General features: G+C 45.0%; 1 protein-coding gene across 2 annotated transcripts in view; it reads right to left on the bottom strand.

Annotated features, from left to right (window-relative positions):
* Window positions 1–11,117, bottom strand: part of LOC310866872 (neuronal migration protein doublecortin-like) — a 76,542-nt gene extending 65,425 nt beyond the window's left edge. For both annotated transcript variants that reach the window (XM_083776659.1, XM_083776660.1), the window contains exons 1-2: window positions 10,979–11,117; window positions 2,926–3,351 (exon numbers count right to left, since the gene is read on the bottom strand). In XM_083776659.1, coding sequence (XP_083632785.1) covers window positions 2,926–3,289 — 364 coding nt within the window. In that variant the 5' untranslated portion in view covers window positions 3,290–3,351; window positions 10,979–11,117. The remainder of the gene's footprint in view (window positions 1–2,925; window positions 3,352–10,978) is intronic.
* Between the last annotated feature and the right edge of the window lie 2,929 nt (window positions 11,118–14,046).

The following is a 14,046-nucleotide window of genomic DNA, read 5'->3' as shown; positions in this document are numbered from 1 at the left end:
GCCCAGTCGTATCCACATACACACACAGACACATAGCTGTGGTTGGCATAGTTGTGGTTGGACACCAGCTGACTATAGTGCCTCCAAGTACAACAATGGTTGTCAGTTCTGGTAACGGTACTGTAGCTTAGACCTAAGCAAGACGCATCGTGTGAATTCTGGGAGCAAATCTTTATAACAATTGGATGTGATTGTATGTGATGTGATTGAGCCAAACGGCCACTTGCAGTGAACATCTATTTATATATTGTTTTGCAGGCCTGTGTTGTATGTCGTTCCAACTCCTTACCCGTGTCCACTCTCTCTTTTCGGATACCCTACTTTTAATGAGGGCTGACCTTATCCCCCTCTCTGGCTCGGGAGGGGCACGCGTTAGTCCGAAAATGTTGCCGATTAAGAATCACGTGTGGCTTTCTGTGTGAGGTTAGGGTTAAGTTTTGTGGATAGGGTTAGTATGGGGTTCTATGGACGGGTTAGGGTCTGGGTTTGGTGGATAGGGTTCGTATGGGGCTCTATGGTCTGTCCCATTAATGGTCGGATTAATGGGACGTCTGACTAACTCTACGCACCCCTCTGGGTCAATGTAGACTAGATGATAATCCTCCTCAATAAACGGTGACGATGGATACAGACCAAACCTTGCATATTTACGGACTAAACTCAAAACATGTTGTACACTACTCTACTACTATTCTGTTCCCAACTACACCTTCCGATGAGAAGACAGGCCATGTTATGAAGAGATGAGAGACAGGGCGTGTTTTGTGGTCCCCAGGGGAGGGGATATTACTTTAATTGCTTCACCCAGCAATTGGGTGCTCAGGTGTCCCAGATGAATGTGCGGGGGAGGGTTAGCCCGACTTCAGTTCACCCATTTTCAACCTAGCTTCATATAATCAGTGCTCACTAATGCTCATGATAAAATGATAACATTTTTGTCTACTCGGTCTGTGTCTCATAGGAGGGCTCCGCTGTGTGAACACTTCAGAAACCCTGAGTCTTGGGTTCCCCATCGATGATGTCACTGGTGGACGGGTTTCTGGACTGTCCACACAGCCCTCCTCGGAGACAGAAATGTTAGCATTTCTATAATGAGCATTAGTGAGGATGATGGGTTGAAAATGGCTGAATTCGTCCTTCGAGTGTCTTGCTCAAGGACACTTTGACACGTAGACTGCCGGGCAAGCCAGACCGGCCGGCCTCTGACTCGGCCACGGACACCAATAAAAGGAAGCTACTCTAGGCACATAAATCCCAATCTCAGCGTGCATCAGGTAATGGGGTTATATCATAGAGTATACTGTATATATCTATAGAGAAGACACCCGAGTTCTCCTCCCATCCACTTGCATTGAGTTGCTCAAAAGCGCATGAGGCGGATTCACTCCTCCTTCCGGGTAGGAACAGAGTGCATTCTGGGACTGATTGCAATGGTGAGTGGCCCCAAACACATGAACGCGCTGCCGTTGAACGCGCACGAGCGTCGTCCGTCGTGAACGTGTACAATGATAGTCAACGGACAGCGCGTTCATGTGTTTGGGGCCAGGCTGCAATACCTTCATTCGGCCACTATGTCCATTTCGCTTCAAGATTTCCTCTGGGTGCCTTCTCTATAAATATATATACTCTAAGGGTTATATACACACAGAATATAACTCTTCCTACTTCCGGGCCTCTTCCGACTTCCTTCACAGGTGTTACCCATTATACTAATTAATAATGAAGGCTCGATCTGTTCCATTCTGGTCAAACGGGGTCAGGTCAGGGTGCTGCTATTGTGCATGTTGTCTCACTGGAAACACTACACCAGTGGGTCTCAGTTTAACCCATTCTGACCTGAGATCAGATTCATACGAGGTTTCCACTGGACACACACCGGTCTGATTAACCCATTCTGACCTGAGATCAGATTTTTAAAATGTCAGTCGTTCTTCGATTTTTCAAAAATTGCAGACCTACAAGCTCGTAGCGCGCCACTATGAGCTTGTAGATCTGCTATTTTTCAATAGCTAAAGCATAACATGATGCTAACACCAAAATGGGTTCCCGTTCAGAATTGTCCTTGAGTGGGTTCCAAATGACCCCGTACGGGTGTGTAACTCTGAATGGAGTATACAAATGGACCCTCACGCGTCCATTTGGTTCCATTTGTATACACTCTCAGAGTTATGGGTGTGCTTGAAATTTAAAAAAGTAGAACACATTTATATGGAACAGAGGCCTAATTAGTATAACCAGTAACACCTGTGAAGGAAGTAGGAAGAGTTCTTTCCAAAATGGCTGCCGTGCTGTGCATAGACCCTATTGTTCTCCTACTGTAGAATCCCTGGTCCATGCCGCTATGTGTGTCACCCACTTTGAATGCTATCAACCCAGAATCACCTGTAGGTTACTCATCAAGACCATGCGGTGAGCCTACTGGCTGCCATTAGGAATCGCGGAAGTGAAACGAAAACGTTGTGAAACTGACTTACGTGGCCGGTTAAGACTGAGGTTAGGGGACTTACGGTTAGATTTCTGGGAATATATTGTAGACTTTTCTTCAAGGTCTCAACGTCTCCGCTCCAGTAGACCCTACTAAAATGGTGCATTTATATAGCACCTTTATCCAAGGCGCTTTTACATAGATTGTGCATTACATTCACCCATTCACACGCACATTCATACACCGATGGCGGCGGAAACCATGCAAGGTACCAACCAGCACATCAGGAGCAATCAGGGGTTCAGTGTCTTGCTCAAGGACACTTCGACACTAACTCTGGGGGAGCCCGGGTTCGAGCTGGCAACCTTGCGGTTCCCATCCAGCCACTCTACCCCTGAGCCACCGCCGCCCCTATACTGGCTCCATTAAATGGTCTTGATAAGTAACCTACTGGTTACTCAATACTCAAAAACACTCGAATCCGCCTGCGAGCCGCTCACCTTCCACCAGCTCGTCCATGGAGCCGACCTTGCCCAGGCCGTCGATGGTGAAGATGAAGCGCACGCCCTGCGGCAGGTTGATGTGGTCTGAGAGCGAGCGCGTCAGGTCGGCGAGGAGCGCGTCGAAGGTGCGGAAGCGGTCGGCGGCCACGGCGTACACGATGCCCTTGAAGTAGCGGTCGCCGTTGCGGTAGAAGCGCACCTTCTTGGCCTTCTTCTCGTTGGTGAGCGCCTGCAGCGTGCGCGTGCGGTAGAAGCTGCAGTGGGCGCTGTGCGTGGGGCTGGGCAGGCCGTTCATGCGGCTGCCCCGCGGGGTGCGCGACGCCTTGTCCCGCTCGTCGAAATGTCCAAAGTCTAGCTCCATGACGGTGGCGGTGGTGGTGGTGGTGGTGGTAGGTCCGGGTGGGGTTGGGGTCCGGTGGGGCTCTGAAAACAAAGAAAAGAACATTTGTAAAGTGCTTTTACATGGGCAACTGGTGGCCCGGGGGCCCACATGCGGCCCCCTCCTACCCCTTTTGGTGTTGAAAAATAGCAGATCTACAAAAATAGCAGATCTACAAGCTCACAGAGCTTGTAGGTCTGCTATTTTTGATAAATCGAAGAACCACTGACATAGAAACATGGCTTTTTAAGAGATGACAGTACTTAATTAGACCCCTTATGTGCAATGATGTCTTCCATTTGTATTTAGGGTTTCTTCCTGGAGGCTGAAACCTTGACAGTCAAACATGCCAATGAAATAAAATTGTAATATCATACTATAATTAACCGAATGTCTGTCCGTGTGTGTGTGTGTGTGTGTGTCAGAAACAGTGCCGTAACTCCTTACTGCCTGCACCAATCACTCCCACTTTTCACACAGGCATTGACCATATGCATATGGAGGGCGTAACGAAGCCCTTTTTTCGATTTGACACATTAATGATAATGATTATTAATGAATGTATTAGTCAATTACAAACGCACCCGGGCGCAGTACCCTTCACGGCCACAAGGGGGGCCAAATATCTCACAACGGGTAAGGACTAGTAGTGATAACACACTATCTTGTAGATCTGCTTTTTTGATACAACAGTAATATGCAATGTGTCCCTCTGGAGTGAGTGTTGGAACTATAGTGGCCCTCTGGAGTGAGTGTTGGAACTATAGTGGCCCTCTGGAGTGAGTGTTGGAACTATAGTGGCCCTGTGGAGTCAGTGAGTGTGGAACTATAGTGGCCCGCTGGAGTGAGTGCGGAACTATAGTGGCCCTCTGTAGTGAGTGCGGAACTATAGTGGCCCTCTGGAGTGAGTGTTGGAACTATAGTGGCCCTCTGGAGTGAGTGTTGGAACTATAGTGGCCCTCTGGAGTGAGTGTTGGAACTATAGTGGCCCTCTGGAGTGAGTGTGGAACTATAGTGGCCCTCTGGAGTGAGTGTTGGAACTATAGTGGCCCTCTGGAGTGAGTGTTGGAACTATAGTGGCCCTCTGGAGTGAGTGTTGGAACTATAGTGGCCCTCTGGAGTGAGTGTGGAACTATAGTGGCCCTCTGGAGTGAGTGTGGAACTATAGTGGCCCTCTGGAGTGAGTGTTGGAACTATAGTGGCCCACTGTAGTGAGTGTGGAACTATAGTGGCCCTCTGGAGTGAGTGTTGGAACTATAGTGGCCCTCTGGAGTGAGTGTTGGAACTATAGTGGTTAAATAAAAACGTTTGATGTGAAAGAATTATACATTCAAAGATGTGCACATAGTTTAAAATAATGGTTAAAGTGGTGACACGGATGCGTTACAGGTTAACAATGCTTGAAAGGGAAGCGTGACAACAATTGAAAATATTGTAACCGTATTCTTCCTGTTGGCTCTTGTTTCACACATCCTCATCCACTGTGGTGTTAAAGTCTCCTGTGACAATTAGTTCCATGTCTGTGACCCAGACACTGTGTGTGTGTGTGTGTGTGGGGCAGTGGCGGAACATTCCGGGCTGAAACCTCTTATCTCCATATTTTAACACTGTTTGAGTTGTGTTTTATTTATTTTTTGTACATCAATAGCGTCACGAGCAAGAAAGCATCAAAAGTAGCAGATCTACAAGCTCGCTTGAGCCTGTCAAACTGCTAACGTTGATGGGTTTTGAATTTATATCCTGAAAAGGAACAGTTTCGCACATGGTTTCCACCTGACAGAGGCCATTTCCAGTTTTCCTCTTCTCCCTCAGGCCCTTGACCAGGACTACTATAGGTCTGTTGGATTAGTTCTAAACCTGAGAAATGTTCGGTAATATTCTAAATGGAGTCAGCAGCCCTCGGTCATTCGTTATCAATCAGCTTTATGTTACATAATTAAAGTCCAATCAATCGGTTTAATGCCAGACACCACCACGCAATCATTGACTGTGTTTCTGTGAGTTGAACAGAGACTGCAGCAGACGTCTCAGATCTGATAGGATAGGAAGATAATTGCGTCGTCTGAGTGGGTTGGACACAGATGGTATTTTTGATTAGACAAAAATCTCAGATGCATTGAGTTACAGGCCACTCAAGGACGATATGGAGATTAATGATCAAATATCTGGTCACAAATATTCTCCCTCTACAGCACGGCCACCCATGGGGCGTAGAATGCCCTGACCCCCTCCCTCAAAAAATGCAGATCACTTACATCTTTTTAAACAGGCCTGAAAATCCACCTTTCAGCAGGCCCAAGGGAGAGGAAATGATCATTTTCCCCGTAATGATATACTGTAGATTTAGTCTACTTAGTTTACCCTTGTGAACCGAGACATGTTGAGTACACCAAGGTTAACTTGCATATGTTATGTTATGAGCAATTTTCACAATTATTGTCATAATATCTGACCATACCATTAACAACCTATAGAAGGCAAAATATTCCAAATTTCATCATGCTTTATGTAGCATGTGACATGTCAAACTAGGGGGTTTTCATGATGCTGAATCCATTCCAAGCATTAGTTTTGAGAAATTGGGCTTCAAACGGCCATTGCCTTCATCACAAATGTGATGATGTCAGCACAAGTGGGCATGCATGGTCGTTTTTAGCCCAATGAGTGTTTGTTTTGCACCTCCACCAACCAACCAAGCTCCACCGACCTCCTCCACCAACAGCTTGAGCTTGTGGATCTGCTATTTTCGATGCGCAGCATGCTTTCACAGAGGACACACTGCATGGCATCTACGGAGTCCAAATGACTGAAATGCCGATTGGTTAAAATAACATTCTATTAATTTTAAAAGAAAATGGTTCCAGATTGCAGTTTTAGTCGCTTTTTGACATGTCATAATAACATTCACCTGCATGGAAAGGTCAGCCAGGACCTCAACTCCCAAAAAGCATAACTTAACCCCATAATACTAGGGTTGTCCCGATCCGATCATGTGATGGGAAATCACTCAGGGCCGAATATCACGTCATCTTCAAATGATCGGAATCATTTTGTTTTGCCTGGAGCAAAACAAAATCGGGACATCACCTCGTATAAATATTATATCCATATCATGACATTAGACTGGATATTGTCTGATTGTGGATATTGTAGGCCTACTATATGGCATAAGTGTTCAATAAAAATATACTCAAAAGCAAAGAAAATAACATGATCAGGACATCCGTATTCCCTACCCGTAATACATTTTGAAAGCTTTCCTCACAAGGCTTGGACCCAAAGAGAAATGTGGCTCTGTGGTGTATTAAAGTAGACATCCTGACATTGGGCATCTCTACTGCCTGTTCATCACATTCACCAGTGGTGAATATGTGACGCTCTGGTGAGAATAAAAATGTATCTGCTTCCATTCTTAATGTCATCTTCTCCGTTTTCAGGACACCACAATGACTCACTGGGGAAATGTAATAGAAAAATAGGTCTGCAGTGTTGGAATAGAAGTAGACATGAGCTGGGCGAATGAGATGACTAAATGATTAACCAGACAATCATTTGAGTGTGCCTGTTGCACTGCAGTGCAGTCCAATTGGTCTGACTGCAAGCATGTCTTGCTTGCAATGCATGAAGTAAAAGTACTAGACCTGGTTAGGGTACATTTGTTGCTATAGTGTTCTATGGACATTTAATAATCAGCAATAAGGTTTTTATCAGCGAATAAATGACATATATGTCTCTCTAGGGCCTATAGAGAGACATATTTGCTCAATCTGAAATTCAGATTCTGAATAAAAAGATGATTTCTAGAGTCTGGGTCATCCGTGGACAGGCCTTCGTTCTTGTAAATATCATTTTCATGGCTCACTTCACACAAGTTGTTTTTGTAGTATTTTGTAGTGTATAATCAACTCCTAGCTGCATGGATATCGGGTTCAGCCATCTATTGGAACGCTACCTATACGTTAAAGCAGGGTCGAGGAGGAGGCACTATAGTAAATGAAACCCACTTCCTCTTAAATCCTCCTATTAGCGGGTGTGACCGCACCCTTAAAAGCCACAAAACAAAACCTTTCACCTCCTGATATGCAAACACACACACGTTTACTCGTAAACAAAAGGAGCTCCGATACATCTGGGAACCGATTGTCTAATCTATATATCTATCTGACTCATCTCAGGTGTCTCTGGTGACTGAATGGCATGACTGTGTCATCTCTCTGGTGACTACTTTGACTCATTCAAATCCCTGTTTCTTTTGTTTCCTAGTTTAAATCGGGCTGGTGCATTTACTTAAGTATTGTACTTGAGTACAATGTTGAGGTATTTGTACTTTAGTATTTCCAAATCCCAATACTTTTACTTCTACTCCACTACAACTCGGATCCAGATATTGTACTTTTACTCCACCATGACAATTATTTGAAGACTAGTTACTAGTTACTTTGTAGATTTGGGTTATATTATTACAAAACATAACTTCAGCCCTATAAAGATTTCGGCCGACGGACAACCCACCTCAGAGGTGCGGACGGATGTCGAACCAATGCTCCGTCGGACCATAGTATGCCTCCCTTTGAAAATAGCCAATCTCCAAGCGCACAATGCGTCGCGACGCATTGTGCGCTTGTAGATCTGCTATTTTCAAAAGATTATAATACATTTGAAAACTGTAAATGGGACATTCTGCACAATTAACTACTCATGCTTTTGTTACTATAAGTACTTTTTGATGCCAATACTTGTGTCTTGTACTGTGCTCTCCTCATTGTGCAGTAGTGTTGTTGCGTGGCATGCTATCTCTGTCGGTCATCAGCATAATATTGAAATCAGGTGTGCGGCAGGCAGGCAGGCAGGGAGGGAAATGAATCGGTTCACCGACGAAAACTAAATGAAAACTAAGCTATGATGACTAAAACTTAAGACTAAATATACTGACGATTTCGTCAACAAATAAAAACTAGACTAAAATGTTAGGAAGGGACTATAGTGGACAAGAGATCCACTATAAGTCATTTTACACTTGGTTGCATGCTGAAAATAGCCGATCTTACGAGCTCACAGCGCGTCACGAGCTTGTAGAGCATAGTATACGACAGCATCAAGGCCCCGCCAAAATACATGTTAGTCGACTATATCAACTGTAGATTTAGTCGACTAAAACTAGACTAACATTCCAGGTGGCTAAAATGTGACTAATACTATAAATAAACTATTCAAGAGACTGTATATGACTAAAACAAAAATCTAGCTGTGTGTCAAACACAACACTGGTCCCGGGGCCTTGACTGTGACTCTCTGCCCTGCAGCAGAAAACAGCTGCTGGCCGTATGTTGTGCTGTAATCCAATAACTCCCTCTCTCACAGGCAGGCAGGCAGGCAGGCAGCGACACTCGTTGGCGAAGACGTGGGCTTTAACCAGGCTCGATTTGAGCAGGCTTGTTAACCACTTAACGAGGAAAACAAAACGAAGGCGCCTGGGGGAGAAAAAAAAGCCAAATAGCCAAATCTACAAGCTGACAATGTGTCACATCGTGAGTCGTCGTGAGCTTGTAGATCTGCAATTTTCTCAAATCCCCCCCCTCCCCCATTTGCCAATAATCATGCCCAAAATAGGCATGCCAGCTTGAAAGTGATTAAAAAGGAAATAATTGGTTCAGTCATTCAACCTTTTTAAGGAGTTGTCTTGATAGTAAACATAACTTCAATGTTCAAGATGCATTCATTCTGAATCGGTCACCAGCGCTATAGGGTTTTTGACATACCGCTATATAAAAATAACCCATTATAATTACCACCTTATAAATTCACACACACAAAAACCCCCATTGGATGCAACGGGGCAGCATGTGATCTTGTTCTCTTTCTTGAGGAGGCCCCACTCTAAAATGAGATGCATCCCCATCTCAAGGGGCTATTCCTAATGAAGAATCATCTTTAACTCATTTCATCATGCAAAAGTTAAATACTAGTGAATTATGCAATATGCGTAATGAGCAGCGGGGACACTTAAGGTCCAATAACCACCAGCATATTGACCAACAGACACCACCCCCCCCCCCCCCCCTTCTCTCTCTCTCATTCCTAATCCCTCCCAGCTGAATTCCAGAGATGCATATCAGCTAGCAGCAGCAGAGAGAGAGAGACAAACAGAGGGCATTTAAATAGAAGGAGCACATTGTCGCCACCCACAAATGTTGCTGTGGTGGTGGTGGTGTTGGTGGGCCAAGCTTCAAGCACACCCCTGCCCTGCCTGCCTGCCTGCCTAGTGCCTGCCTGCCTGCCTAGTGCCTGCCTGCCTGCCTAGTGCTTGCCTGCCTGCCTGCCTGCCTGCCTATCCCTGCCTGCAGGCCTGCCTGCCTGCCTAGTGCCTGCCTGCCTAGTGCCTCCCTGCCTGCAGGCCTGCCTGCCTAGTGTCTGCCTGCCTAGTGCCTGCATGCCTGCCTAGTGCCTGCCTAGTGCCTGCCTGCCTCCCGGCCTCCCGGCCTCCCTGCCTGCCTGCCTAGCCGGCCGGCCACACCCCCGTCCCCCCACGCCTGCTGGCTCCAAAGTGGGATTTTATGACAGGCGGAGGACAGATAGGCTGGGTGGGTGGGTGGGTGGGGGGACTTTGGTGGTGTGGAACTGGGGGGGGCTCTTCATCAGCCCCATACGGTCTCACAACCCCATCTGCTGCTCTTAATAGACAGAACTAACAAACAGTGACCCTTAATGTCCACTCCCCCCCCCCCCCCCCCCCCCCCAGCCATCATCCTCATCCTCATCCTCGAGGACAGGTCCATTGTCTCACGACAGTCCATTGTCCTGCCATTAGGCTGTGATAATGACATCATGGTCCATGGACCCCCTTTTCCAGTACATATACTAGCAGCGACTCATGCAGTGACTCAAGTCAAGAAAGTATAGCCTGCCGTCTTCCCAGGGAATGAATGAATGAATGGATGTGATACAGCACACTGCTTTTACTCACAGCCAGCCACAAGTCACTTGTATAGTATATACGCCTATTTGTCAAACCAGACCATAATAATGACCATTCGTGATGATTATTTATGATGGCAGGGTTTACAAGAAATGGAACGTGCATGCATTCTTCCATATCAAATCCAGCTCTGTCTGAGAATCATTATCATCATCATACAGCATTGCAGTTACATTGTGTGATCATTCTGTGTGGCTGTGTGGCTGGCTGGCTGACAGAGACACCCCACTGAGTGAGAAGAGACCCCACACTCTTAAAAAAAAAAAAAAAAAACCCCACACAGCTTCAGCATCATCTGGTTAGAAATATCAATCCTTTCTGATTCCCCGCATTCAAAAGTTTCACTGATCTGAATAAAAGAGAATATTATGTTGTCTTCTTCCAGGTTTAAACGTTGAAGTTGTGTGTGCCGTGAAAGAAAAGAGAATGGGTGTGAACGCGCGCACACACACACCTACACACACAGCGCTTGCTCAGTGGTCCGCATCATTCATCACATCACACATAATAAAAAGCTCATTAGATCGGTCATTAAATTCTAAATTAACTATGCTGACAATCGCCGGTTTGTGCCAGGCAGCATGCAGGTGCTGGCTGAAAACCTATTCTATAAAACTAGTCATTCTTAATCTTTTTAGCTGATCAAGCTGAACTAGTTAATCATCCCGGGTTAAGTGTGTGTGTGAGAGACTTACCTGTGTGTCAGTGGCGTGTAGAAGGGAGTGGAGTGGGTGTATGGACTCAGACAGATAGATGTGGTGTGGATGCTGCAGGCTCTACTACAAAACGTGCACGCGGTCTCTCTCTCGCTCTCTCTCTCTCTCTCTCTCTCTCTCTCTCTCTCTCTCTCTCTCTCTCTGCCGACACTCTTTGTCTGAGAGACCACAGTCCTGCCTCAGCCTAACGCACGCACTGACAGCAGCGGTGCTGCTGGGTCCTAAAGCCTGCGAATCACAGCCTACCACTGCAACAGCTATGCATGGACTGTCTGTCTGTCTGGGTGGGATGGGAAGTGATGCTGTAACCTGTTCACACACAATCCAACCACTGACTGAAATTGAAATCGACCTGATGGCTTGTTAGAAGAACATTATGTGATGTTTGTTCTGTGTGTGCGTGTATTTGTAGGCTGTCTGCGCGTGTGTAGCATAATACATTGAGACAAATATGCCATCAAATAAATCTTGTGAATCTCATTTCAGTGCCTGTTCTGGTCTGACCATATAAAAAAAAAAAGATTTCGGTATTGTTTCACTCAAGATATTGTTCCCTTTATGCAATTGCCTAATTGTTTTTTTTAAATAAATGTGGGTGACGATTTGTTAGCTGGGGATAAACTTTATATAGCAGTTGTTTTTCAAAAGTGTTTAAGGTAATTGCTCTAGAAGTGTGGTAAATGCATAGTGTATGTATGTCTACAGTGTTTCTACAATTTACTAATTTGGCATTTAGCGCACTCTTAACTCAGAGCGATTTACAGTAAGCAAGGAAAACAAGAGGTAATAAATGCATAGAAAGTAATCTAATTTAGGATCATAGGTAAACTAGGAACCGTCATCAGTCTCTCTAAACCGTAGAATATCCAAGTAATCAAATTCTATATGTACCGAGATCACTCAATGCAGGATAGTGCAGGACTACACACAATGATTAGTAGTCTTTAAGGTGGTTGTGTTCCATTTGATATCCTTCTATCACAGCAGCTCACAAATCTTGCGGCTGTGTTTTCACATTGTTGTAGGCTACTTTGCCCAGCAGATATGGGAGTTTTTTTTTTGTCGTTATAGTCATGTTTTAACAACTCTCCTTTGGGTGATTGTGATCTGTGGGAAGTATGCGTCTGCGTCTCTGATGTCTTAATTGGTACAGTGGACAGGCGGTTAGGAAGTGTAGCTCAGTCTCCACTTCATTTTGTGCTGCTTAGTGGGTGCATACAGTATATAGTCCTGTCTTCTCTACGAAGACATGCAGGTCTGGATATGACAGCCTTTCTCCATCACAAGACTGTGCTCACTGAGTCGTCTAGTCAACATTTGTCTTTGTTTTGGGTTGGTCAGGTATTCTGCCACCATGGATTATATATGTTTAGGCCAATATAGCGTTCAGGTTTGCTAGAATGGGGTAGGATTGATTGATTGATTGAAATATTTATTAACAGTTTGCAGAATTTACAGTACATTTCAAGCACAAACTCAATACAAAGACTGTTAACTGTGAGTGGACGACCCAATTAAGCATTACACTTGTTTACAAGAGGGTCCACATTGTTCAATTCATCAAAACATTTAGAGACGTACAAATAGACATTTCTATGTAGCTAAAGTACAGAACAGGAATTCATCATAAGCAAAAAGGGAAAAGAAACATATACAGTGAGGGGAAAAGGGGGGGGGGGGATTGGGTCACTTCTTTCCAATGGTTTAGTCCAGTGAGTGATCTTTTGGCTCTGCACAGTGCACACACACACACACACACACACACACACACACACACACACACACACACACACACACACACACACACACACACACACAGAGAGAGAGAAACCATGCAAGGTACAGTATATCCTCACCGGGGGTTCGGGTGGTTTTAGGGTTTTCTCATGCCAATAAAGCTCCTTTGAATTGAATCGCATCGGTTACATTTCTTGTTCGAGGACACTTAGACACAGGAAGAGCTTGGGATTGGAATTGGGACCCTTCTGGATCCCATGAGCCTAATGGCCACTCTGCCTCGTCCCTCTGTGTACCTGCCTGGGTTTTAGTTGAGAAGCCCCGAGGGGCTGTGGTTGAGCTTCATAAATTTATATGACGTGTGTGCTAAAGTTAATGTTCTACCAAAGAGAAAGCAGCACCAGGGGTGACTGTGGCTCAGCAGGTAGAGCAGGTCGTCCAATGATCCATGGGTCGGTGGTTCGAATCCCGGCTCCTCCTGTCTACATGTCGAAGTGTCCTTGGGCAAGACACTGAACCCCAAATTGCTCCCGATGTGCTGGCTGGTACCTTGCATGGCTTCCGCCGCAATCGGTGTATGAATGTGTGTGTGAATGGGTGAATGTAATGCACAATCTATGTAAAGCGCCTTGGATAAAGGCGCTATATAAATGCACCATTTACCATTTACCATTTTAGCACCTCATGCATGGACATATATGCCACTAGTCACTGTTTTGGGCAGCACATTTTTTGATTTTAGTTTTAGTCATTGCCTCTTGAATAGTTTTCATGTAGTTTTATTCACCTGGAATGTTCTAGTGTTAGTCTAGTTTTAGTCAACTAAATCTACAGTTGATTTAGTCGACTAAAATGTATTTTTGATTGACTGATTTTTCACTTTCTGAAAATAGCAGATCTGCACACAACGTGTCACGCTTGTAGATCTGCTATTTTCAGCATACAACCAAGTGTAAAATGACGTATACTGGATCTCTTGTCCACTATAGTCCCTAGAGTTTTAGTCTAGTTTTTATCTATTGACGAAATTGTCAATACATTAAAGTCTTTGTTTTAGTCATCACAGCTTAGTTTTCATTTAGTTTCCATGTAGTTTTCGTCAGTGAAAAAAGTTAGTTTTAGTCGACAAAAACAACACTGGTTATAACTGTACATATTATAACACTTATAACCCCAGCCTCCGTTTCGCGGGGAAATAGCAGATCGACATCATGTTGCGATGTGAGCTTGCCGATCGGCTAATTCTCATTGAAAGCTTTCCCCACAATAACGGAGAACAGAAAGGACACAGTACAGAGCCTTGAGGGACT

This window comes from Protomyctophum parallelum (assembly GCF_964188405.1).
Source record: "Protomyctophum parallelum genome assembly, chromosome: 1".
Taxonomy (NCBI): Eukaryota; Metazoa; Chordata; class Actinopteri; order Myctophiformes; family Myctophidae; genus Protomyctophum; species Protomyctophum parallelum.
Note: the sequence above shows the minus strand (reverse complement) of the source record. Positions and strands in the feature narration are given on the sequence as shown.